This window comes from Hemibagrus wyckioides, linkage group LG29, assembly GCF_019097595.1.
Source record: "Hemibagrus wyckioides isolate EC202008001 linkage group LG29, SWU_Hwy_1.0, whole genome shotgun sequence".
Lineage (NCBI taxonomy): Eukaryota > Metazoa > Chordata > Actinopteri > Siluriformes > Bagridae > Hemibagrus > Hemibagrus wyckioides.
The window spans coordinates 10347519-10373478 of record NC_080738.1 but is presented as its reverse complement, the minus strand read 5'-3'; the positions used below and the strand labels follow the sequence as shown (position 1 = coordinate 10373478).

Genomic DNA, 25960 nt, shown 5'->3' with positions numbered 1-25960 from the left:
CCTTACTTCTATTTAGACCAATATACTTAATCACAAATGTCTCGTTCTCTTATCCAAGCACTGGCTGTATGTTATATATTAACTGAATGTACATTCAAACCCTACCTCATTAAAATGTAATAATATGTATGCATGAGGCTGTCTATGAGATTAGCAACAGGTGAATATGATCAGAAGTCCACGATTGGGATAGAGTTAGCAGTGATGGATTCTGAGGCGTATAGACCGGGTGGTAATGTTTGTAGGAATGTTTGTGTTCTGGGAATTGGAGTTTGTTGTCTGTGTGGGCTTGACAGAACAATTCAATTCAATTTTATTTGTATAGTGCTTTTAACAATGAACATTATCTCAAAGCAGCTTTACAGAACATAGGAAACAAAAAACATATTGTATAAAGTCCTAGATATTAGACAAAATCATCCCTAGTGAGCAAGCCTGTGGCGACTGTGGCAAGGAAAAACTCCCTTAAATGGTATGAGGAAGAAACCTTAAGAGAAACCAGACTCAAAAGGGAACCCATCCTCATTTGGGTGACACTGGAGAGTGTGATTATAAATTATTCTAAACACCGAAGAGTGCGATATGAACAATGTCCTTTCTGCAGTTATGTACAGTCTACAGTGTGATGTAGAATATTAGTGTGGTTATTAATTAGGAGGTTGTTGTCGTCCTTGAAGTCTACATAGGGCTGGTAGCCTTGTTTTGATTCTTTTCTGTTTCCAATAAGATTTCATATCAAGATATCATACTTGTTTATTCGACTGCAAAAGGAAGCATTGCTCACTTAATTGGACAGCTTATTCTTCGTTTCCATCCTACTGTAGTCTTCATCTGCCCACATACGGATATCTGGATATAGCTCTGGATCCAAAAGCAGTACTGCACAGCAGCCACTCTGAATCCAAAATGGTGCTATTTACATCTTTGTGTAGCAATGCACTGTGACTGTGTAGCAATGCACTGCTCTAACCACATCATGAAGTTTGATAATAAATCCACAAAACACCAAGGAAGAAAGCAGGTCAACAGAACAGGCATATAGTCCAAAAACCAGAAAAAGTAGTCAGTCTGGCTAACATATGCAACACGGGCAAAGACAAAAGGTAATAATCCAAAAACAGAGCAAAGGGTCATACACAGTGTCAGAGAAACAGTGGCTTGGTATGTATAGTGAGGGAAAAACATTGTTTGATCCCCTGCTGATTTTGTACGTTTGCCCACTGACAAAGAAATGATCAGTCTGTAATTTTAATGGTTGGTGTATTTGAACAGTGAAAGACAGAATAACAACAAAAAAAATCCAGAAAAACGCATTTCAGAAAAGTTCTACATTGATTTGCATTTTAATGAGTGAAATAAGTATTTGATCCCCTATCAATCAGAAAGATTTCTGGCTCCCAGGTGTCTTTTATACAGGTAAGGAGCTGAGATTACAGTAGGAGCACTCTCGGGGAGTGCTCTTAATCTCAGTTCGTTAACTGTATGAAAGACACCTGTCCACAGAAGGAAGCAATCAATCAGATTCCAAACTCTCCATCATGGCCATGACCAAAGAGCTGTCCATGGATGTCAGGGACAAGATTGTAGACCTACACAAGGCTGGAATGAGCTACAAGGCCATCGCCAAGCAGCTTGGTGAGAAGATGACAACAGTTGGTGCGATTATTCCCAAATGGAAGAAACACAAAAGGACTGTCAATCTTCCTCGGTCTGGGGCTCCATGCAAGATCTCACCTCATGGAGTTTCAATGAACATGAGAACGGCAAGGAATCAGCCCAGAATTTTGTCAATGATCTCATGGCAGCTGGGACCATAGTCACCAAGAAAACAATTGGTAACACACTACGCCGTGAAAGACTGAAATCCAGTAGCACCCGAAAGGTCCCTCTGCTAAAGAAAGCACATGTACAGGCTCATCTGATGTTTGCCAGTGAACATCTGAATGATTCAGAGGAGAACTGGGTGAAAGTGTTGTGGTCAAATGAGACCAAAATCCAGCTCTTTGGCATGAACTCAACTCGCCGTGTTTGGAGGAGGAGGAATGCTGCCTATGATCCCAAGTACACCATCCCCAGGTGACAGGACAACTGCACCGCATCAAAGGGACGATGGACGGAGCCATGTACCGTTAAATCTTGGATGAGAACCTCCTTCCCTCAGCCAGGGCATTGTAAATGGGCTGTGGATGGATATTCCAGCCTGACAATGACGCAAAACACCAAGGCAACAAAGGAGTGGTTCAAAAAGAAGCACATTAAGGTCCTGTAGTGGCCTAGCCAGTCTCCAGACCTTAATCCCATAGAAAATCTGTGGAGGGAGCTGAAGGGTCAGCCACAAAACCTTAATGACTTGGAGAGGATCTGCAAAGAGGAGTAGGCCCAAATTCCTTGAGATGTGAGATGTGTGCAAACCTGGTGGCTAACTACAAGAAATGTCTGACATCTGTGATTGCCAACAAGGGTTTGCACCAAGTACTAAGTCATGTTTTGCAAGGGGTCAAATACTTATTTCACTCAATAAAATGCAAATCAATGTATAACTTTTTTGAAATATGTTTTTCTGTTTTTTTTTTGTTGTTATTCTGTCTCTCACTGTTCAGATAAACCTACGATTAAAATTACAGACTGATCATTTCTTTGTCAGTGGGCAAATGTACAAAATCAGCAGGGGATCAAATAATTTTTTCCCTCACTGTAGTAAAACTAAGGATACTTCGCATTGATTCACGGCATGCGCGCTGTTTAAATGTCTGTGAATGGAGTTAGGCTATCCGTGGGTGAGGAAGTTTTGGGTGTACTCAGCCCATGGAAGAAACTCACTCCAACGTTGCTGCTCTCTATTGCAACACTCCTGATTGAGCTGCTCCACCTAGCCATTAGATTGGGGGTGGTAGCTAGAGGTAAGGCTCACGTTAAAATGTGTGATGTGAACTGCACCCCCCGGTCTGATACTATGTGCTCTGGTATTCTGTAGTTGCAAAACGTTCCCTGAGGGCATCAGGAACATAGTGTAGTGTGGGGGGACACTTAGAGGTCGGCATTTTGTTGCATTGGGCCCTTATGATTTGCTCCATGAGGTTCCAGCGTATGGGTGCGATGATCATAGAGGCAGGCAGGATGGGTTCTGGGTCCGATTCCCTGTGGACTGGGTCACTGTGGCGGGAAGCAGCATCTGCCTTACTATTATTTGACCCCAGCTGGTAGGTCACAGTGAACTGAAATCTGGTGAAGAATATAGTCCATCGTGCTTGTCTGCGATTGAGCTGCTTAGCCCCTCGGATGTACTCCAGATTCTTATGGTCAGTTAGTACTTAGATTGAGTAGGGTGCCCCCTCTAATCGGTGTGCCACTCTTCCAAAGCCTCCTTGATTGAAAGTAATTCCTGGTTTTCTACATCATAATTAGCCTCAGCTATGGTGAGCTTCTGAGAAAAGAATGCACAGGGGTGGAGCTTTCTGGGGGACCCATGATGTTGTGAAAGGATTGCCCAAATCCCACAGCATGATGAGTCTAACTCTACGATAAACGGCAGATCAGTGTCTGTGGCAGATCACTTTCCCACAAAGTTATGCTGTGAGGGGGGTGGCTACAGTGCTATAGTTGAACCTTCAATAAAAATTTGCAAACCCAAGGAACCTTTGCAACTCCTTGACACTGGTAGGGGTCGACCATTCTGTGACAGTGCTCACATTATTATCATCCCTCTGTACCCCTTGCTCACTGATGACATATCCCAAGAAGGTAAGTGTGCTAGTGGAATTCACATTTTTCAGCTTTAACAAACAGGTTGTTCTATAGAAGTCTGCTTAGCATTGAACCCGCATGCACTACATGGTCTTTGTAAGTCTTTGAGTAAATTAGAATATCATCTATGTACACAATTACATACTGGTTAAGGAGGACTTTGAAGATCTTGTTAACAAATTACTGGAACACCACAGGCACACTGGTCAGTCCATATGGCATCACCAGGTATTGAGCACTAGCGGTCAGAAATGCTGTCTTCCGTTTGTCCCCCTCCCATATCCATATCAGGTTGTAAGCGCTCCTCAGGTCCAACTTGGTAAAAAAGGAGCCAGGGGGACTAGCGGCAGTGGGTACGAATATCTGACCTTAATGACATTCAGTCCACCATAGTCAATACCCTGCCTTAGGCATCCATCTTCCTTTTTTACGAAGAAGAATCCGGCTGCAGTGGGTGAGATGGAGGCCTCCTCAATATACTCCTTTGGTTTCTTTGGTCTCTGGTACAGAAAGTAGGTAAATGCGGCCTGTAGACAAGTTCTTTGTCTGTCCATGATATCTGTGGATTGTGATCAAGCAGCCAGGCGAAGCCCAGTATAATTTGACTAGCTGGTGAGGAGGAGGAGGAGGAGACAAGGCATGTGGATTCCTCCATGTGGAAATGTGCTATCTGTAGCATGAAGGGAACAGGGTGAGTGATAAGGCTGCCTCTGATGGGTTGACAATTCACCGCAGTTATCCTTAGGGGGACCATGCAAGTGATGGTCAGGAGGTGGAGCTCCTCAACCAGCTGGCGATGGATAAGATTGATGGCCATCCCCGAGTCTACTAGGACTGAGACAGAGTGGGTGTGATTACCATAAGTTATTTGCACGGGGAGATAGAAACTGAAAGGACAAGTGGCGAGGCATGCCTTGGGGCTTTGAATGGCTCAATTCAGTTAATTCATTTAATTCATCAGTTAATTCCATTATTTTATCATTTAAATAACACTTAATAATGGACATGGTATAACGGTCAGGAGAAACCACCTGAAGTGGGTATCAAACCTGGATCTCCTCAATAATTGTGATTACCTATGTGCACAGAATCAGACCAACATCCAGGATAAAATAAAAGCACTGCTTTATTAACAAAACTAAAACTAAAACAACATTTAAATAAGACACAGGACAAATACAATGTAAGTAACCAAAACTGAACCATAACATGGGAACACAATGGCATCAGATCATACCACCTAAACATAAAACGATGACTGGCAAAAACAGATACAACATGACAGGTATATAGGACAGAACTAGAGCTGGGCGATTAATCGTTATTATCGATTAATTCGAATTTATGGTTTATGTCGATGTTGAGAAAACGAAAATCGATTTTCCGATTTCACTTTGGTTTGGCAGAGCGAGCTTCCGTAGTTCTGCGACGCAAAGAGCTTGTTTCTAAGAGAGGCGCGGTTTCTTCAGGTTTCTTCATACGCGCTGAAAGACGGGGAGGAGCCGAAAGTTTGCCGCCGTTTTCATATGAAATTGAAAGGGAACTGAAGCGATCACGAATTTGTGTAGAGTTTATGGAGAATCGCAGAATACTTAGGATGGCTGAATAGAAATGTTAAAAATGGCCTAGCGACGAAAACGGCGGCAGACTTCGGCTCCTCCCCGTCTTTCAGCACGTTCTTCAATCCGACTAAAGAAACCGTGGCGTCACAGAGCGAGGATCAGAGGATGTGTGTGTGTGATCAGGAAGACTCGTATTTGGCTTGTTCAGTACTCAAATGTTATAAAACACATCTATGCAATACAGTGGAATGCTGCAATAAGTTTACCATCCTACCCTGTTAGTCAAACCTTTATTTTATTTATTTATTTATTTATATTTTTTACTATTATACCCCCATTGGGGGCTGAGTCCCCCTTAAATGAAAATCCTAGACTGGCCCTTGATTGTGCACATGTACACAGATGTAAAATGCTGTCTGGCTCCTGTTTGGTTTTATTTAGCGTGTTAGTTGCATGTTGGTTTTATTTAGCGTGTTAGTTGCATGTTGAACTGCTTTAAAATTGTTTTTCTTCGGGGATTTTTTTCCAGTGACAATTATTTATTTCATAAAAAGTGATTTAAGTTAAGTCTGCAGTTTGCACTTTACAAATTCCTCATATTTTGTTATATTACTTTATTTTACTAGAATAATTAGAACTTGTAAAGACTGGTGAAAGTTTGCATTTTATAAATCCCCAAAAAAGGTTTTTATGTTGTATTGATTATTGTTTTTCTAAAATAACAAAAAAAACTTGTTAGCGAAAGTAATTTTGCACTTTGCACTTTTAGTCCAAATTAGCAGTTCATATGTTTGTTTATATTGTTTTTGCTCAAATAAAAAAAATCTATTCTATAGTCTCTAGTGTTTTATTAAATTTTTTTAAAGAAAAATAATCGTTTTAAAATCGAAAATCGAATTTTGTTTTAAAAAATTTTTTGGCCATATCGCCCAGCTCTAGACAGAACATCAAGGTAAATGGCAAGTATTAAGGCTAAGGATAAGGATTACTTATCAGAATTGACTACTGACACCAAGATGGCGTCGAGGTGTGTGGCTGGCCATCTGCTCTCTGTGCTGTTTGTTGTTTATCTAAGCTCTCTTCTGACTCAAACTGTGCATACGCTTATAATGTACAACCGGCAACAGCTCCTTAATTTAAGGAGCAGAGAAGAAGTTTTATTTAACACCGCTCCAGAGGGAACCAATTTCAATCGTTCACCTCCACCTGTACTGGCGTCCATTCCTACCTGCTTGCGTTTTGCGGCATGGGGTTTCCTGAAGGAAACTCCACAGATGGAGAGGAAAGCGGGTAGGAATTGCAGTTAAGATAAAAATAACATCTACAACAACATGGTTACAGGGCCTACACACTCTCTCAGCCTACACACTCACTCTACCCTTGACCTTGTCCTGTTACATGGTTTTTCGGATCATAACCCTGTGATGTTCACCTGTTCTATTTTTGGCCAGGTTGTTAAAACCAAGAAGCCTATTTGGTCATGTATGTTTAGCTCCACCTTTAGTGAGGATTTTGTTTCTCATTTTGATGAGGCATGTAAGCTGGTTTCTCTTTCCCTCAAATAATTTAGATGCTGAACAGCAGCTTACTTTATTTAATTCTACTTGTACTCAAATTTTAGACCCTATTTCTCCATTTCGGTGTAAGCAAACTAAACCTAAGGCAGAGCCATGGTTAAATGCTGATACACAGGCTCTGAGACGAGTATGTCAGAACGTAAATGGAAAAAAGATAAGTTGCAAGTATCGTTAGAGATACTACATACTTCATTAACTAACTATCAAAGAGCTGTGAAGGAGGCTAAATCAAAGTATTTCTCTGACATCATAGCTAGAAATTATTAAAGACCTAAGATTTTGTTCTCCACAATTAACTCTTATAAATCCTTCTATTGATATGCATTTTAATGACACAGTTATTGCTTGTGAATGGTACTTTACAAACAAGATACATGACATTAGACAGCTTATTGTTCCAATAAACTACGATCCCTCCTCTTTTCTGGTTTGTACCTCATCATTTAATGCCTATGAATCTCGATAGACTCTCTTCATGAACTGGTTATGAAATTAAAACTAGCCACATATGTAACTGACATTATTTCAGACATTATTTTTCATTATTTCATTATTACATATTCAGATTTTTGATGTTACTGGGCCCTGTATCTTAGCAATAAGAAATAAGAGTCTTTCCGTTGGATTTGTTCCAGAATATTTAAAGCATTCTACTGTTAAACTGTTGTTAAAAAAATCTAACCTTGATGTGAGTTCCCTCAAATTTTAGGCCAAACTCTAATCTACCTTTTATTTCTAAAATCCTTGAGAAGGTAGTTTCTGTCTAATTATTAAATTTTTAGTGTCAAATGATTTTGAATCTTTTCAGTCTGGTTTTAGGACATTTCACAGTACAGAATCAGCTCTCTTAAGAGTGTCAAATGATATTTTATTATCTGTTGATTCTGGGAACTCAGTAATATTTCTGCTGTTGGATTTGAGTGTACCCTTTGATACAGTCAATCATGACATTCTTATTTGTCGTCTTAAAAGCTGTGTGGGTAATAAAGGTCATGCACTGAACTGGTTCAAATCTTATTTGAACAATAGAACCTTTTGTGTTTATATAAATGGATGTTTATCCTCCAAAGCAAGTCTGACCTGCGGGGTTCCCCAAGGATCAATTCGTGCCCCATTTTGTTTTCTTTATATATGCTTCCTTTGGGCTCAATTTTTAGAAAACACAGAGTATTTTTTAATTTTTATGCAGACGACACTCAAATATATGTGCCCATCATGCAAAATGACAATGCTGGTCTATCTGCTTTAACTGCCTGTTTGTCAGACATTAAGGCTTGGATGTCCAAAAATTTACTGAGCTTAAACGAGTGTCAAATAAGGCAATTGTGTTTGGACCGTTAGCTTTCTCTGGCATCTTAAAACAAGTGTTGGGCAGCTTAGCTGCTTATGTAAAACCATCTGTTAAAAACCTAAGTATTGTCGTTGACTCTGCCCTGTTATTTTATAAGCAAGTAAATGCAATTGTCAAATCATGTTTTTTCTAGTTAAGACTACTGGCCAAAGTTTTTAAACCCCATGAGTAATTCATGCATTTATATCTTCTCGTCTGGACTATTGCAATTCAATTTATATAGGTACTGGTCATTCCTATATGAACTGCTTGCAATTAGTCCAAAATGCAGCTGCTAGACTTCTTACCGGCACATATAAATTTGAGCACATCACTTCCGTCTTACTCTCTCTGTGTTGGTTGCCGGTTTAAGATTTTACTTTTTGTTTTTAAGGCCTTAAATGGTCTGGCACCTTCTTATTTATCTGAACTTGTGACTGTTAACATACACTATATTGCCAAAAGTATTCGCTCACCTGCCTTGACTTGCATATGAACTTAAGTGACATCCCATTCCTAATCCATAGGGTTCAATATGATGTCGGTCCACCCTTTGCAGCTATAACAGCTTCAACTCTTCTGGGAAGGCTGTCCACAAGGTTTAGGAGTGTGTTTATGGGAATTTTTGACCATTCTTCCAGAAGCGCATTTGTGAGGTCACACACTGATTTTGGCCCCAAATTGTGCAATAGCCTACCTTATCTATTAGGATAATCCCTACAGAATTGCTGTTAGAGTAAAACTTAAAACTAATCTTTTAGAAAAGGCTTATAACATCTGAGTCATCCTGAGAACAATCCTCTTCATGTACTATTTCCTGTACCATGTCATTTGACTGTGTTTTATTGTTTCGATTGGTGCTTTATTATTTTGATCTTATAATTTTTGTACAGCACAATTGTCAACGACTGTTGTTTTATTGTGCTATATAAATAAACTGAACTAAACTGAACTAAACTAAACTAAACTAAGTGGTTGACACGACAGGAAAGGAAAACAGAAGGTAGGGTGTGGCCCAACACAAATGGGAACTGACAAAGCAGGCTATGATGAGATACCTGCCAGCACTCCATCTGGTGGTCTGGCAGAGAACTGTCCCAGTAGCTCCTGACACCTGGATTTACACTTAGAGCCCTGATGACCAAGCCAAGCTATTCTCCAGCAATCTTTTTGGATCTCTGTCTAGTATAAAACAACAACAATCTCAGAGCAATCTTTAGGCTATCCATGTGGGGCCATCTTGAGAAGCATCACAGAAAAGCATTACCTTTTCTCACTGTGAGACACAGGGTATAAAATGAGAATTGCTAATCACACACACATATGTCTGCTCACCCCATCCTTCATTAACAAGCAGAACTTGTTCATGCTCCCACCGCTTAGTGACATATGATGCAATGTATATGCAAACCGAGATAACGTATGCCTGTATCAGTGTTGGGTAGGTTACTTTGGAAATGTAATAGGTTACAGATTACTCTGTTTAAAATGTAATAAGTAGTGTAACTTTTCAATTACTTTATAAAAGTAAAGTAACTGATTACATTTGATTACTTTTAAGTTTCTAATGGATATTTTCAATGAAATCATTTCCAAACATTTATCCCAGGCACGGTTAACCTTACAGTAGAACTCAACTCTGTTTACTGTTAGAATTTTAAATCTTTCATCACTTGAATTAAGATTATATTCATTTAATTTTAAGCACAGAACCAGACTTCATAACAAAAATTGTTTGATACTGATTTAGGAATCAAATCTTTTCATAGCTACGACAGGACACACTGGCAAGTAACAATGCCTTGGAAAAAAAAAACATACTCTGGAAAGAGTCATCATAATGTACGCTACAGTGCTAAAATATCTAAGTTATATTAGATCTGACATTACCAAGACATTTTCAAGGAGGAAAAGTGTGAGCTATATATTTTCTGTCTAAGGGTTCATAAATAGAAATGTGCCTGGTAAAGGTAGCTAGCAGCAGGGACGATTTCAGGATTTTCATTTAAGGGGGGCTCAGCCCCCAATGAGGGTACAATAAATAAATAAATAAATAAATAAAAAAAATAAAAAAAATGCAATAAAGGTTTGACTAACAGGGTAGGATGGTAAACTTAATGTAGCATTCCACTGTATTGCATAGATGTGTATAACATTTGAGTACTGAACGAGCCAAATACGAGTCTTGCTGATCACACACTCACACACACACACACACTCACACACACACTCACACACACACACTCACACACACACACACTCACACACACATACTCACACACACACACTCACACACACTCTCACACACACACTCACACACTCACACACACACACACACACACTCACACACACTCACTCACACACACTTGTCCTCTGATCCTCGCTCTGTGACGCCGCGGTCTGTGGATTGAAGAACGCGCTGAAAGACGGGAAGAGCCGAAATCTGCCGGAGTTTTCATATGGAATTTAAAGGGGACTGAGGAGATCACTTATTCGTGTACAGTTTATGGACAATCGCGGAATTTTAGGGGGCTTTAAAATGTCCTAGCGACGCCCATGACTAGCTAATTTGTTGTAAATGTTATGAATACAGGTCTTGAGGACACTATGGGCTCGATGAACGCGCAGGCGCGTGTTAGTGGATTTTTTTTCCACAGAGCAGCTTCAGTAAATCAACTGACCACTCCGTCACTTTTTATTATACAGAAACGAGTAATCATTCGAAACTAAAGGGTCTGTTTTTATTTCTGTACACTCACAATAATGACAAAAATTTTACATTTTTAAATATATTATGAAATAAAGAAAGGCTAGGTTCCATACCTGCAGATGCTTCCTCAGGTTCAACATTGAAGCCTTTGATGCTGAAAGCGTTTTAACAGCCGGCAAACAAATTTCCCACTGAACTGTTATATTTGCCCCTTATCGGATTTCAGGATGAAATTATTTTTAAATTTCCAGGACTGAAATGCATTTTTATCACTCACCATGGTGGCAACTCTCAGACAGTGCATTAGCCTAAAGCTTTCCGAGAATGTGGATTAACGTAATTGGCTGACGCGCCGCAAATTCAAACCAGAGAACCAATCAAAATCACCAGAATAGCACCGCTTTAACAAACAACGAATTATTATTATATTTATTCAACATATACTATTTTTTTTAAAGAAAATATTCAGATGTAACTCTATTTGTAATCTTTAACATTTTCATAAGTAACTGTAATTTTAATTACATATTTTTCTCAGTAACTGTAACGAGTTACTGTTACATTTATTTTGTAATTAAGTTACGTAACGCCGTTACATGTAACTAGTTACTCCCCAACACTGGCATGTATAAACAGGGCACAACATGGATGACCAACACATTCAGGTAAATGAAAAAGGCAATAAAGCATAAAGAATATTGAGAAATTGCATGGTGATATTATGAAAACCACCCACTTGGCTTGTCTTTGCTTCGACAAGGGTCCTTCCAATCTCTTTCTTCCAGCAAAGATAGACCTACCTCTTTTGACCGGATCTTATATATATACTCTTTGAGTGGAACAAATGATTTTAATCTCAACCCTCTCTAATTTGTCGACAGCAAGAGAAGTTGGACTAAGGATCAGTCAGTCTGCTTAGGAGCATAAGGAGCATGCTAAGGGAGTCCAGCAAAAGACTTCATACTTTGAACATTTTTCACTTGAGTTCATACAAGATTCTGTACTGAGGTTCTTGTGTTTTCTGGACCACTAGGTCAGTCTTTAATTGTAAAATCCTGTCATGCCCTCAGACACACTAATTGCAGCAGATCTGTTCAGCAGTGAAATTGCCTTGGTATTGCAACAACTAATCAAAACAGCAGTGGGAATCAAGTTCTTGATGTTCATCTGGCCCAGTTGTATATCCTGTAATGGGTGATTTGGCTCTGGTGAAAAAGGTCCAAATGTGACTAGCCAAACCTTTCTCATTCATGGACTACCACCTCTAAATGTATACACCACTTTTCTGCCTGTATAGGCCAGACAGGAATATGGTTTATGAATGCAAAATCACAGAAATTAAGAAACAGCATAACTAAAACCACAAACTAAAACAAGTTAAAAACATGATGCGCTGAATATACATACCTTTAGTAAGTCTGTATTAATATGCCATAATTACTACTTCTCAAAAGAATTCTTTTTACTGTCTGACAAAAGGATGCAACATTGACATCACTGACGAAACTAGGAGAGGTAACGAACAATTTAATTGGTACCCGCCTACTATAAAACACAGAGTCACTGAATCACCTTGTCACTTTGTTTCTGAACAAGTATGCATGAAGATCTGAGTGAAAAAGAGCACAGGTAAGAGTTCAGTCTAATATTTCTTTCTTGTCATTTCATTTTTATTTAATTGGTTTAATTAAACTGCTGCACACAGATCTCAGGTGTAATGCACACAGCCCTTTCTCAAAGTAACATTTATCTTAATACGCATATGGTGTAGGGCCAGGCAGGCCTGGGATGCTGCTCGGGAAACACCGATTATTACAGATGAGGAAAAACCACGAAAGTGTCTGAGCTTCATCCAAATCATCACATGTACTTTTGTGGGAATCTTGGTGTTTGGGCTTGCTTTCTTCAGTAAAGTAAGCTTAATATAAAAGGAATATATATATATATATATATCTAATGCGTTTTTTTTTTCTTAAGGGCACTCATATATTTTAAGGCATTTGTATAGGATAAATATATTTATTAATTTCTGTTTTTATCTTCATTACAGGCATCTCTTTTGCTATTGATAAACCTCTGCAGCAAAAACTCCACCATAAAATCCAAACCTTACGCTCTCCTCTTCATTGGGTGCCTTCTGATTGCTCCAAGTATTTTACTGCTGATCAAAAGCATTTGGAAAATTACTTTTAAGGATTCAAAAACCCCGTCCATGCAGACATTGCTATGGGTAAGTTCTGACCATAATCCAAATATATAGGATATTTATAAGCTTGTAAACTCAAATAAACAAAACATCCTTTTAAATTTAGCACCCTAAAGTTGTTCTTTTTTTTTTCTTTTAAAATGAAAACTTTTGGAAACATTTCATTTTAATCATGCACCCAGTAGAATTATTTTTTAATATTACTCAGCTAGGGTACTGTGCTGAATATCTTTGTGGAACTCTGAGCCTAAAGGTTTTATATGGAATCATTCACCAGAGATTTAATTACAATTGATATATTTTTCTCAGTAACCTGTCTGGTTCGAGTTAAGGTTAAGCACATTTGTTTTATTATAAAAGCCAATTATAAAATTATAAAAACAGAGCTGTATGAAATTGGCTCTTTTTGTAGTTTTTGCGGTGGCTGACGCAAATGCAGGTGGAGCAAATTTTATTAAATAAACAATCAAAAACACTAGGAAAAGCTGAAATGCATTAAACAGGCAGAGATCGGCCCAATAGCAATCGGCCATTAACAAGCAGGGGCAAGAAAATGGAAGTCAGAGGAATAGAAACAGAGGTCAGTAACACGAGAGCTATCCAACAAACAAACTATGGCTATAGGCGAGTAGGGAATACTGGGAACACTGGGACTTGTTGCAGGTGGTCATGAGAATGCAGCACTATTACTTCACTCCGAAAACATGACATACAAGGGTTAAATAAATAATAATAAATAAATTTCTGAAAAAAACATTCAAATTGAGTCAGGCATGTTGTGAGGTATTTGGGAAACAGAATAATTTTATATATTTTTTCATATTCTTATTTCCATAACTAGTAGCTCTAGGAATTACCTTATTAGTTATTGCAAAGATAATAATAATAATAATAATAATAATAATAATAATAATAATAATAACTACCATCATTCTTACATAAGATGTACTTATATGAGATGCTTTCCTGCTCACTCTGCCAATTGCATCTGAACAGTCATTTCTTTGTACAGCCATGAAAGGAATTGAAATTAATAAGATGGAGTAAGATGATAATAAACTGTGGTTTAAGTGTGGTGCACTCTGTATAGTATAGTATAGTATAGTATAGTATAGTATAATATAGTATAGTATAGTATAATATAGTATAGTATAATATAGTATAGTATAGTGGTTTTTTGTCACTGGCCATGACTGATATTCTTCAAGATATACAGTGTGTGCTGAATACACCCCTGAATGTTTCTGAAATCTTTAGTATGACATAGATTGTTTAATCATTTATAGCCCGAGTCTTCGATGCATTTCTATGTATTGTGTATTACTGGACAATGGCATTAACATCAGTTTGCTAATCTGTGTTCAGATTGTTTCAGTGGAAACTTTGGTGGCTCTCGGATCTTCCGTCCTTACCCTGGTCACTATGCCCAAATTTGACGTCCTGACTAATGTGATGCTTCTGAATGGCATTGGTACATTATCAGCCATGCTGCAGGTGATCGCAAATACAGTCCAGCACGGAAGGAGGCGATTTATTGCAACTTCATTAGCCGCCGTCATTTTCCTAATTGCAGGTTTTTGCTTATTCGCTACTAACTACCTCAGAAAGCAATATGAAACGCAGAGCCAAGGGCTATTCGTTGGTTTAGCCATAGGAGGCACTTTCCTGGTCTCTTTGAACTGGTGGGAAAACTACGCCATGCTTTTCAACATCGTCTTCTTCCAAAACACAGTCCGGGACATCAAAAGATCCCAAAACTTTGTGAACATTGTGGCTAGCTTAGTGCGAATTGTTGTGACCTCTACTGTCCTTGGAGCATATGTGAACCTCTCGGGCCAGGATTGGTCATCAGTGCTGTCAGTCACCAGCCTTACCGAAACACTCGTCTTGAGCCTCTTCGCTATTCAGGTTCTAGCTTCAGCTCTGTGTCGATACATGGCTGTGGTTGCGTGCAAAATGCATGCTGTGCGCCGCAGCTTCCTCATCCCCATGATCTTCACTTCTCCAGCCACGCTGGGTGCCTTCTTCCTGGCTATCTGGATTCCCTTTGAGGAGTACAAGCAACAGGTAATAATAATAATAATAATAATAATAATAACAATAATAATAATAAAACATATCATTTTTGCATGTGTGTCTGTGGTGTCCTGGGGAAACATGCAGATAGCCCTTTACATGTGTCGGTGTTGTTCCACTATGTTTGGGTTCATTAATTAAGACACATTAATTAAGACACACGCAAAAACCTGATCACAGCATGACAATTAGCTATTAAACTTGCTATTAGTGTCTATTAGCTATCTTCTTTATGCATACTGGCTGTTTTTACCACTACATTTGTTGACCTGGCTCCTCATTTAGTTTAGAATTTTTAGTAAATAGCGGTATATTATTGGCAAAAAACATACTTTAGGTATTTTTGGTTGTTTGTTAGAACAATAGATGAATTTGTTTAGCTTTCTCTGTCTGTCTGTCAGTCTCTCTCTCTCTCTCTCTCTCTCTCTCTTTCTCACACACACACACACATAGTTTAAAGTTAATATAAAAAATGTTTTTTTGTTTTAAAGTTTTGCACTTTTTTCACTTTTTAGTTCAACAACAGTTCTTCCATACTATTTGCTGACTACTGTAGCACCTTTAAGACGGTGGAAAGCCCAGGCCTTGACATCATGAGAATGTTTCTGAGTAATTTAACTCAGGACATGTGTTACCACCACATGGCAGACAAGACAAATACAGTGGGAATTGGTCTGCTTGGATCGTCTTTGGTTAGCTGGTGGCTCGGCCTGGTGCTCTGCACACTCTACATCTGGTTCTTGAACATAGGACGCATTGTCAGGACAAAGGAACTGTTTGTGTGCAACCTTTATGAAGCAGCGTTCATTGATCAGTCCATGCTCCTGAACACCAAGTTTGAGGTTGTGCTCCAGCCAAAACAAGCCAGGTAGTTAAGTCTATGTGCTTAATGAAGGACAATGCATACTGATGTATATCATCATCTGTAATAAACATTCATATATTTTCATCAATAGGGAACAGGAGAAGGTGACCATCTACCTCTGTGCAACCATGTGGCATGAGACTCTAGATGAAATGATGAAGATGATCATCTCTATGTTCAGGTATTCTGGTGGTGAAAAGGATCTTTCATCTGAGAACTTCATGGATCGGTCTTAAATGAATGTTTTCTCCATTTCCTGCAGGCTTGACAAATACCGACCCAAGAAAAACCAATTTAATGATGTTGTGTTTGAGTCTCACATTTATTTCGATGATGCTTTCCTGACCAAAGACAACAAGCGATGTGTCAACGAGTATGCCGAGACCCTGGTGGAAGTCATCAGAAATGTTTATGTGTAAGTGATTACATTGTGAATAATATAGTAACATCTATGTGGGTTTAGAAAGAAAATAGGAAGCTTGGGACAAAGCTGGGCTCCGTATATTTCTATCTTTTAAGTATCTTTTGCGCTTTCTATCTAAGGGTCTCGGACACACAAACACAATACTCAAGATTTTCCACACTATCTAGAAGTTCTTGTTGTAGTAAAGCACCTGGTTCTGTACAGAACCAGTGACACACACACATTATGTTTTTTTTGTGTGTGTATGTGATGAGGACAAATAAAAAACAAAATTGTTTTCATAATCATTTGAAGGCACTATCAAGAAATGTTTGTAATGTGCCATAGAACACTTTAATGACACTGAAAATGATTGAAGTAGCATGTTTATTGTAAGAGAAAATTACACCTTCTAAATACTCATCTACTTTTCTTTTCCTTGTACTTATTACACCTCCAGTAGGCTACTTCGTTCATATCGAAATCGGAAATTTCCTGATCCTGACTAGTTAATCCTGTTTCTCATCATAGCCGCATAATATTTGATTATTATGTGACATTTTGATGTGATATGTATCAGTTCAAATAGTTTCTGACCTCTGTGGTAATATATATATATATTTATGAAGCCTTACATTATAAATGCTGATGTGGTCCAGGCAGAACTTAAGACATACAATACAAGTCTTTGTTCTTTTCCCCTCCAGTCAAGTCAGGTAAAATCCAGCATTTATTGGACAACCTAAGACCTAATACACCAGACACCAACAAGCGGTAGAGCCAATGCATATCCTGAAAAGAGAAAAAAAGGGTGAAAGTCATTCACAATAGATAGTATTGGAGGGTCTTACTGTGAGGACTCTCGACACCAGTGTAACACTCTGGTGGGTTTGGGAAGAGATAAATACACAGAAGGCAGGAGGGACAACTCAAATGATCTTTTATAACTCAGGGACTCACACAGAGACACACAGAAACATGCATAGTTCAGCTCCGCTCAACAGACCTCACTGAAACAAAACCTATTACCCAATAGTGCATGCTCATCCTACTCATGTGTTCGACTTGTCTCCATTCACATGTACTGTGTATGTATATACCACAAATGGCAAATGGCAACCACAAATATATAGAGCCAAATGCCCCAAAACACCATCAGTGCTGCAAAAGACCTGTGTTAAAGTATTAACACATTGAATAGTCATGTATTATATATGGTATAATATAATTATAATAATACATGTATTGTTTTACCTGCATTATGAAAGGAAAAATTGTGTGTGTGTGTGTGGTTATTTACAGCTTATTCACAGAGAATAGCAAAAGTGTATTCAGAGACAGAAAGCCGCTTCCCGACCAGAAAATCTTCCAGACACCGTACGGCTGCCGGCTGCAGTACACACTTCCACACGGCAACATCCTATTTGTTCACTTCAAGGACAAACACCAGATCCGCCACAAAAAGAGATGGTCTCAGGTGAGCTGCTGCAGTCTCACTAAATTTCCTGAAACACTTCCTCCACAGTTATTACTCTTAACAATTGTAGAGTGCTGCTATACTTTATTACTGGTGTGACTGCATACCATTATGATTATAAATAATTCTATTACTGGAATCATTCTTGGTGTAATTGATGAAGATGCAAACAATAACGAAATAAGATATTATTTAATGAGTATTAGATAATTGTTTTATATAGTTTACAAAAGATAAATCTGATTATATTTAAAGACCAATAATTATTCATTCATTCAATAATCATTATTACTATTATTTTTAAAATATGATTGTCTCTATTAATTACTGCAGCCCTACTAAAAACCATATTATCAGTATGCTTAAAGTATCCTACTTACAGGATAATTGTAAATATGCTTCTTTTCGCTAAAGATCATGTACATGTACTACCTTCTTGGCTGGAGGCTGCACAAGAAATACTATGAGATGTACCTGGAAGGGGATGAGCAGCTGATAGTTGTTGAAGACCAATTAAAAGTAAGTGTGATCACCCTAAAATGATGTTACATTGACATTCATAATCTAATCTAAAAAGAATTTTCTTTCTCCCCCAGAAAGCCAAGGAGAACACATACCTTCTGGCTCTAGATGGAGACACGGATTTCCAGCCTTCAGCCGTCATGCTTTTAGTGGATCGGCTCAGGTTGTACCCTGAAGTGGGAGCCGCTTGTGGAAGGATCCATCCTACTGGCACAGGTGATTAATAATTGAAGGGGTTGTGAGTACATTAGTTTTACTGACAATTATAAATATGTATCTATGGTCAAATAGTATTATGTGCATACTTAAGCACAAGTTATTAGAAAATGCCACCCAAAGGTGGGAGTGATATTCAAAACCCCTCAATGCGGTGTCCAAATTTGGTGCAAATGGTGCATCCACATCAGACCACACACATGTAGAAGAAGGAGCAGGGGTTGATGCCACATGAATGCATTTATTTTCCTCCGTATCCCAGACCAAAACGTGCAGCTGTAAACTGGTTTTTAACCAATTTGCTCTCAATCTGGTCCTTCACCTATTCCCACCAGTTACCTGGCTGTCCGTTATCATGCAACCAAATGGGGATGATGAAGTCTACATGTGTTTCTTTTGAGATGAGACCCCCACATTTGTTTGAATTGTTGCTCCTGCTGCATCACAGGGTGGCTGAACACTCAGGAAAGAGTTTACCTCTAGATTGAATTGTATTGCTTCGATTGACAGTATAGAAAATACCACCCATACACCTGGTTCAAGAAGGTCTGGTTTAATTGTAAATCACAGCAACTCAACAATGCACACCTCTTGATAATTCAACCTCCTCAACTTTATTATTTGCAATGAGTTATACAACATGTAATCACAACTTGTGGTGCATGAACTGTTTAAACAGTCAAACAGAGCTTTTATTGTGTGTGTCGCAGGTCCGATGGTGTGGTATCAGAAATTCGAGTATGCAGTGGGTCACTGGCTCCAGAAAACAGCTGAGCATGTGTTCGGATCTGTGTTGTGCAGCCCGGGCTGTTTTAGCCTGATGCGTGCAGAAGCACTCATGAGCGACAATGTCATGAAGAGATACACAACAAAAGCGACTGAAGCTTCCCATTATGTACAGTATGACCAGGGTGAGTGCAGCAAAGACGAGATAGATTACAGAGTTACATGTTGCACAGTACAGACTCTTCATTCCTATAGGTTTAATCGCTGATGATTGTTTAGTCTACAAGAGTTTCATTAAAATTCTGAAATGAAATGTTAACCAATCTGTCTATATCATTAGCTATAACATGGCAGTAACATGGCAGATACTGCTAAAGTTGTTGCACTGAGTCTTTTGTTACACTTACTTATGAGGAGAGACGGAGAAGCACATCAGTGCCCAAGATTGATTTAATTCAGAATTCATGGAGAAAATCCTGGTTCTCTCAGCAGTCTTGATACTGACAGAAATCTGCCTTTTGCCTATATTAAAAACCACAAGCCTCCACCATGTTTAATGTGTATTCACATGCAGCTTGTGTGTTCTGGCTCTGTGTGTGCAGGTGAAGACCGTTGGCTGTGCACACTGCTCCTGCAGCAGGGATGGCGAGTGGAGTACAACGCTGCCTCTGACTCTTACACCAATGCGCCACAGGAGTTCAGAGAGTTTTACAACCAACGGAGGCGCTGGGGTCCGTCCACCATGGCCAACACTCTGGACCTTCTTTCCAGTGGCAGTGTTACTGCACGACTCAACAAGTCCATATCGCGACCCTACATTCTATACCAGATTATCACCATGGCTGCCTCGATCTTGGGTCCAGCTACGGTCTGCCTCATGATTGCAGGTGAGAGTTTCGATGCTCAGAACTATTTCACCGTTAGCACTCTGTGTATTGTGCATATCAGCATTTGTGAAATTTGAAAGCCGATTTTAGTACAAGGCTCTTGGTGTCATCATCCTTAACCATCACTATGTGATGCTGTAGGCATGCATAAGGAATTTAAAGCAGGAAATGTACAAGAAACTTAACATATTTTCAGCTTTGAACTTTTGATTGAATCAACTTTTGATTGAATTTAAAAGTTTGACCATTTGAAATGGTTAATAATTTGTCAGTACTTGTACTGCATACTGAGTACAAATCCTCTGAGTGATGTGAAAGTGTCAATGCAACACTGGAATATTTCCCTATGGAAGATGAATGATTAGAATAATGAATAGTACAAAATAGAGTCGCTTTACCATACATCCAATGGGCTTATTGTAGGCTCTCATACACAATACTGTCCCATCACCATGATATCCTGTACTTTTCTTTGCTACAACAGAGCTTAATGAGTCTTTTACTCAAGTGTTTCACATATTAATAATTATAATTTAATTATAAATCAGGTTAAGCTGAATTCATTTTCAGGGGTGGGGTTTAGGGAAGTTTGGTCAATCAACTCCAATGCATATTCAGATGCATATCAAAAAGATAACATCATTTTTCTTCAGTATCAGACCCAATTATTCAAATCCGCGATGCAGTTATGAAGGTATTTATCTGAAAAAGAGAGATATTTTATTATATTTGAGACACGTTGTGTGAAAATCACCTCTCTTGTCAACAGGAAGCTTTAAGTTCGTTCTCAAAGTAGACGCCAACGTTGCTCTTGTGATGGCAATTGTTCCTCCTGCAATCTACATAATTCTCTGCTATTATCTCGGGCACGCAAAGTCAGACTTACAAATCAGCATTGCTGGCATCATGAGCATATTCTACGCTTTTCTAATGACAGCAACTATCTTATCAATTGTCGGTGAGTGAAGTTTTCTTTTAATTCAAATCTTTTCTTTTATTCCGATATGCCATAATGCATTGTTTTGATTAAACACAAGAAACATGGCCCTTACCATGTTTATGAGAACTTTCTACGATATACACTGCTACATATTCATCTTTGGGGTTTAATTTTATTGTGCTCTGCAACTGCTCATGGCTTTATACCTTTGCTTTGCTAATTTGGTAACAATAGGTAAATAATTCGCAGTGTCCATTAATATTGTAGTTTACTGTGACTGTTTGATTTACGATTTCCTTGATAAATAATACTGTAGTGAAATAATACAGGGCTGTACATTGTTTTTTAATAAATTCTTCTTGTATTCGTGTGGGTTTTCTCTGGGTAGCATGTTTAAATTAAGATAAGATAAGATAAGATAAGATAAGATAAGATAAGATAAGATAAGATAAGATAAGATAAGATAAGATAAGATAAGATAAGATAAGACACAGATGACTCTGTGCTGCTCAGCTCTCTCCTTCCCATGGCTCCCCATTTCATCTTTTCTGCTGCTCACTGAAACACAGAGCACTTGCTAGAAACATCCTGAACAGGTCCTTGACATTTACCTTTCTCAGCTCCGCCCATTATTCATAAACTGATGCTTGACCACACCCCTGCCTCCACAACATCATTGTGCATATTTCATACCATTATTGGTCTGCTTACCCAAAATCTGTTTCTGTGTGTGTTCAGGGGACCTGGTAATCCAGCAAACTTTCATGACCCCAAGTGGCTTGTTCTTTATTGGCATAATCATCATGTACGTTACCACGGCCCTTTTTCATCCTCACGAGTTCCATCTTATCATGTTTGGCTTCATTTACATGATCTGCATCCCCAGTGGCTACCTGCTGCTGGCAATTTACTCCATGGTCAACATGAACAACGTGTCATGGGGCACTCGCGAATCTGCCAACACGGCCGGCGGACCTGAGCAGAACATCCAGAAAAATGTCAAGTGTCAGAAGTTGTTCAAACTATGTGGCTACAACTTTGAGTTTCAGGTGAACAAAGAAGAAAAGGTGATAAGTGCAGTGCCAGAGAATGCTCCTGAAGCGACACTTATGAATGATGATTCTAAAGTACCCACCCAACCTATAGAAAGGTAATATATGTAAAATAATATATTAACATTTTAATTTTAGCTATTGTAACTGTTCAACTACTGTGGCTGTAGTGATAAACACTAAATTAATGCAATTTTGCTTCTTTCTTTTTTTTTTCAGACCTTTCAGTGGGAACTGTGAGTACACATATGTTTTTGACATCTCTTTTATATATTTCTATATAATACCACAGTACTACAGATAATTAACAAAACTTTCTTTGATAGATTTTATTCAACAGTTGGCAGAAAGCTCTGGTGAACTGGCTCTTAGGGAGCACAGATTTAACTTGGTGCGTATTACCGTTTCTTTTCCCCCAAATTACTTAATATGCATTTTATAGGTCTTGTGTTATATCACAGTCTCTTTCTTCACTGTACTACCTTTCCTATAGCACTGTATAAACTTATTGAGTCCATAATCTTGTATTTTGTAACTGACCATTTTTCCAATTTCGATGGTTTCTGATACCTAGGTCTTGTAATACCAAAATAACTTCATTGCCTTACATAAGTTATACTTGCCCTCAAACTTGCCTTAGTTTCTCAATTGGATCGGGGTCTGATTTTTGACTTGGGTAGAATTATACACATACAGGTTCTTGGTTTCTGTTGGAATTTTGAGGGTCATTGTCCTGTTTGAACCAGAAATAATAATTTAGGGGTTTCACAACCTTTGTGGTGAATACTTATGCAATAACAGCTTTTATGTTTTTATTTGTGCAAACTATAATAACTATAATGCCGCAATGTCCCCAATATCAGGGCCTATTTTGTGATCTATGAAACTCAGTTACATCCCTTTCACTTCCACACAACAAAATATAGAGTACATAAATAAACACATATAAAACTATGCACTGCGTAATGCATTATTAAATAAGGTGTGCATATTGTGAAAGCAAGTTCTTCAAGTTTGAGTACAAAAGTGGATTATAGGTCTTTAACGTTCCTCTATTGATTTGATTGGTGGAGCAGCATTCCAGCTATATTTCCATAATGGCACTAGGCCATGGGACGTTTCACTTAGTCTCTCTCCGGCTTGTAAAATTTCAATACCTAGTTCGAAATTAAAGTAATGTCATCCTCAGAGGACTTGACAGATTATACTTTTCAGTAATATAAACTTCTGACTTTTGAATATGAAAGTTTGTGAGATGAAGATGAAAAGCAGATGGAGGTGCCATAAAGCATGTGTAGCATCTTCAGGACTAAATATATATTTATCTATTCTAAATATTATACTCAATTCTAATGTCTTGTTTATAGAACTGTTGTGTAAAAGCAATCTCACAGTGATTTGCAGTCATAAATCTACACCAGTGCTGATCCTATCTAATCCGTACTGATTCCAATAAACAACAGTTCCTTTAATGGATTCATTTGATTTTGCAAAGTAATTTATTAGACTGCAACCTCTAGCCATGTACATCATAATAACCTTTTTATAAAGCTTTGTTTGTGTAATTTATAGATAATGTCTATTGTTTTTATGTCTATGGGTTGGCTTTTCACCATGTAAAAATAGTTGACTGCTCACAGAACATAATCCTAATCGCTTTTGTTTATTTATTTATAAGGAAGAAGAAAAGTTTTGGAGAGACCTAATTGAACAATACCTAAAACCATTGGAGACTGATAAAAAGAAGGAGGAAAAAATCAAAGCAGATCTTAAAGACCTACGCAACAAGGTGTGTCAGTAGGGAGGTTGACAAAAAACTCTGGCCTAAATAATATTTTTTTGTCTCTTTGTCCACATTGTCCCCATTAGACATTAAATGAAAATTTGAAATACTTAAAAGTAAATAGGACACTCTTGAAATTTCTCAATAAAGACATCAACCACAGTATATTTTGAAGAAAATGTATACTGGCAATGGTCTAATTAATCCTCTCTACATTTTCAGGCAACGTTTGTGTTTTTTATCTGTAATGCCCTGTGGCTCGTGGCTACTTTCTTTCTGCAAGCCATTGGCACCGCAGTGAGCATCACCATCCCTAAAGTTTATGCTAATGGAACTGTTGATCCTGATGCAAAGATATTTATCGATCCTATTGGACTGATGTTCCTTTTGAGTTTTGCAAGCCTCCTTACTATCCAGTTCTTAGCTATGTTGTGGCACAGGTACCAAAAACGTGAATCTTGTGCTATAATACATTTCAAAGTGCTTTGAATGATTACTACTTGACATTAACATGTATGTTTCTTTTGTTTTGTTTTGTTTTTTTGTTTAGAGTCCAGACTTTAACACACTTCATTGCTTACATTGGGACTGAGGCCGAGGTTAAAAGGAATATGAGGAGTCACACTGTGGCACTGATCCCTGAAAACAGAGATGAAATTGTGAGTTGTTTGTTTTTTTTGTTTGTTTGTTTGTTTGTTTATTTTTATTTCCAGAATTATTAATGCCTTGGAGTGATTGAGCGTTTTAATATTTAAAATTGTTAAGCATGATGACAGATTCATTTAATAGGTTTATTTTTCTCTGCAGAATTTTCTTTAGGAGGAGATTAACTTGATTGAATTGAAGCCTAGAGGTGCATGATCCAAAAGATGGTATATGAACACACAAACCTCAAGAAGAATCATCACACAACCTGCTTGTTGGAATTGAAAGAAATATATATTTTTTAAAACACTTTACAATCTGTTATCTGTTACTTCTCTTTCCACTGTAGTGATTCTTCTTCTTCTTCTTCTTCTTCTTCTTCTACTTGTTATTATTGTTATTATTATTTATTGTTGTTGTTGTTATATATAATTATCTGAGCCATTTTGCTGTTGTTGGATCTTAAAATTACATACAAACAAAGCAAAATTATTGTAAATTGTCCAAGAATGACTGACAGATCATAAACATGTTTATTATTTTGCAATAAACCATTGGACATAAAAATGGTATGCGAACAATTTTCTTTCAACCACACCTTTGTACTGCTAATTAAACTCGCCCAAAATTAAATGGCATGCAAACACACCATGATGTTCTGGGAGAAAATGAATCACCAGGAGTGAGGCCATGAATCTACAGTTAAGCCCTTTGTAAATATGAATGCAATTTGCCGTTCAATAGCAAGCGCCTTTGCTCTTCATATTCTGTCATTCTACCAAGAGGATTCAAATTGCTTTCACAGAACATTAACATAACCTTAATCCCATTTCACCATCACAGAGATGACTGCATATATAGATATAGATAGATAGATAGATAGATAGATAGATAGATAGATAGATAGATAGATAGATAGATAGATAGATAGATAGATAGATAGATAGATAGATAGATAGATGATCCATATGAACCAGTTATACTAAGCAGGTGTTAATAATCATAACAGTATAATTTGATTGATTGACTCCAAATTTGTTCTGCAGCAGGACAATAGAAATAGCCTTTATTTGTCACATATATATTACAGCACAGTGAAATTCTTTCTTTGCATATCCCATCCTTGGAGGTTGGGGTCAGAGCACAGGGTCAGCCATGATACAGCACCCCTGGAGCAGAGAGGGTTAAGGGCCTTGCTCAAGGGTCCAACTGTGGCAACTTGGCAGTACTGGGGCTTGA

General features: G+C 38.1%; 1 protein-coding gene across 1 annotated transcript; it reads left to right on the top strand.

Annotated features, from left to right (window-relative positions):
- Positions 1-12339: 12339 nt before the first annotated feature.
- Positions 12340-25212, top strand: LOC131349367 (chitin synthase chs-2-like). Its single transcript, XM_058384989.1, has 20 exons — positions 12340-12552; positions 12695-12836; positions 12974-13153; positions 14495-15196; positions 15721-16073; positions 16162-16251; positions 16333-16485; positions 17776-17950; positions 18365-18469; positions 18547-18688; positions 19399-19599; positions 20017-20301; positions 21071-21259; positions 21980-22391; positions 22513-22529; positions 22620-22684; positions 23972-24082; positions 24299-24516; positions 24627-24735; positions 24884-25212. Exons 1-20 carry the CDS (start codon positions 12521-12523, stop codon positions 24893-24895), a joined length of 3693 nt encoding a protein of 1230 aa, XP_058240972.1. The 5' UTR covers positions 12340-12520; the 3' UTR covers positions 24896-25212.
- Positions 25213-25960: the final 748 nt, after the last annotated feature.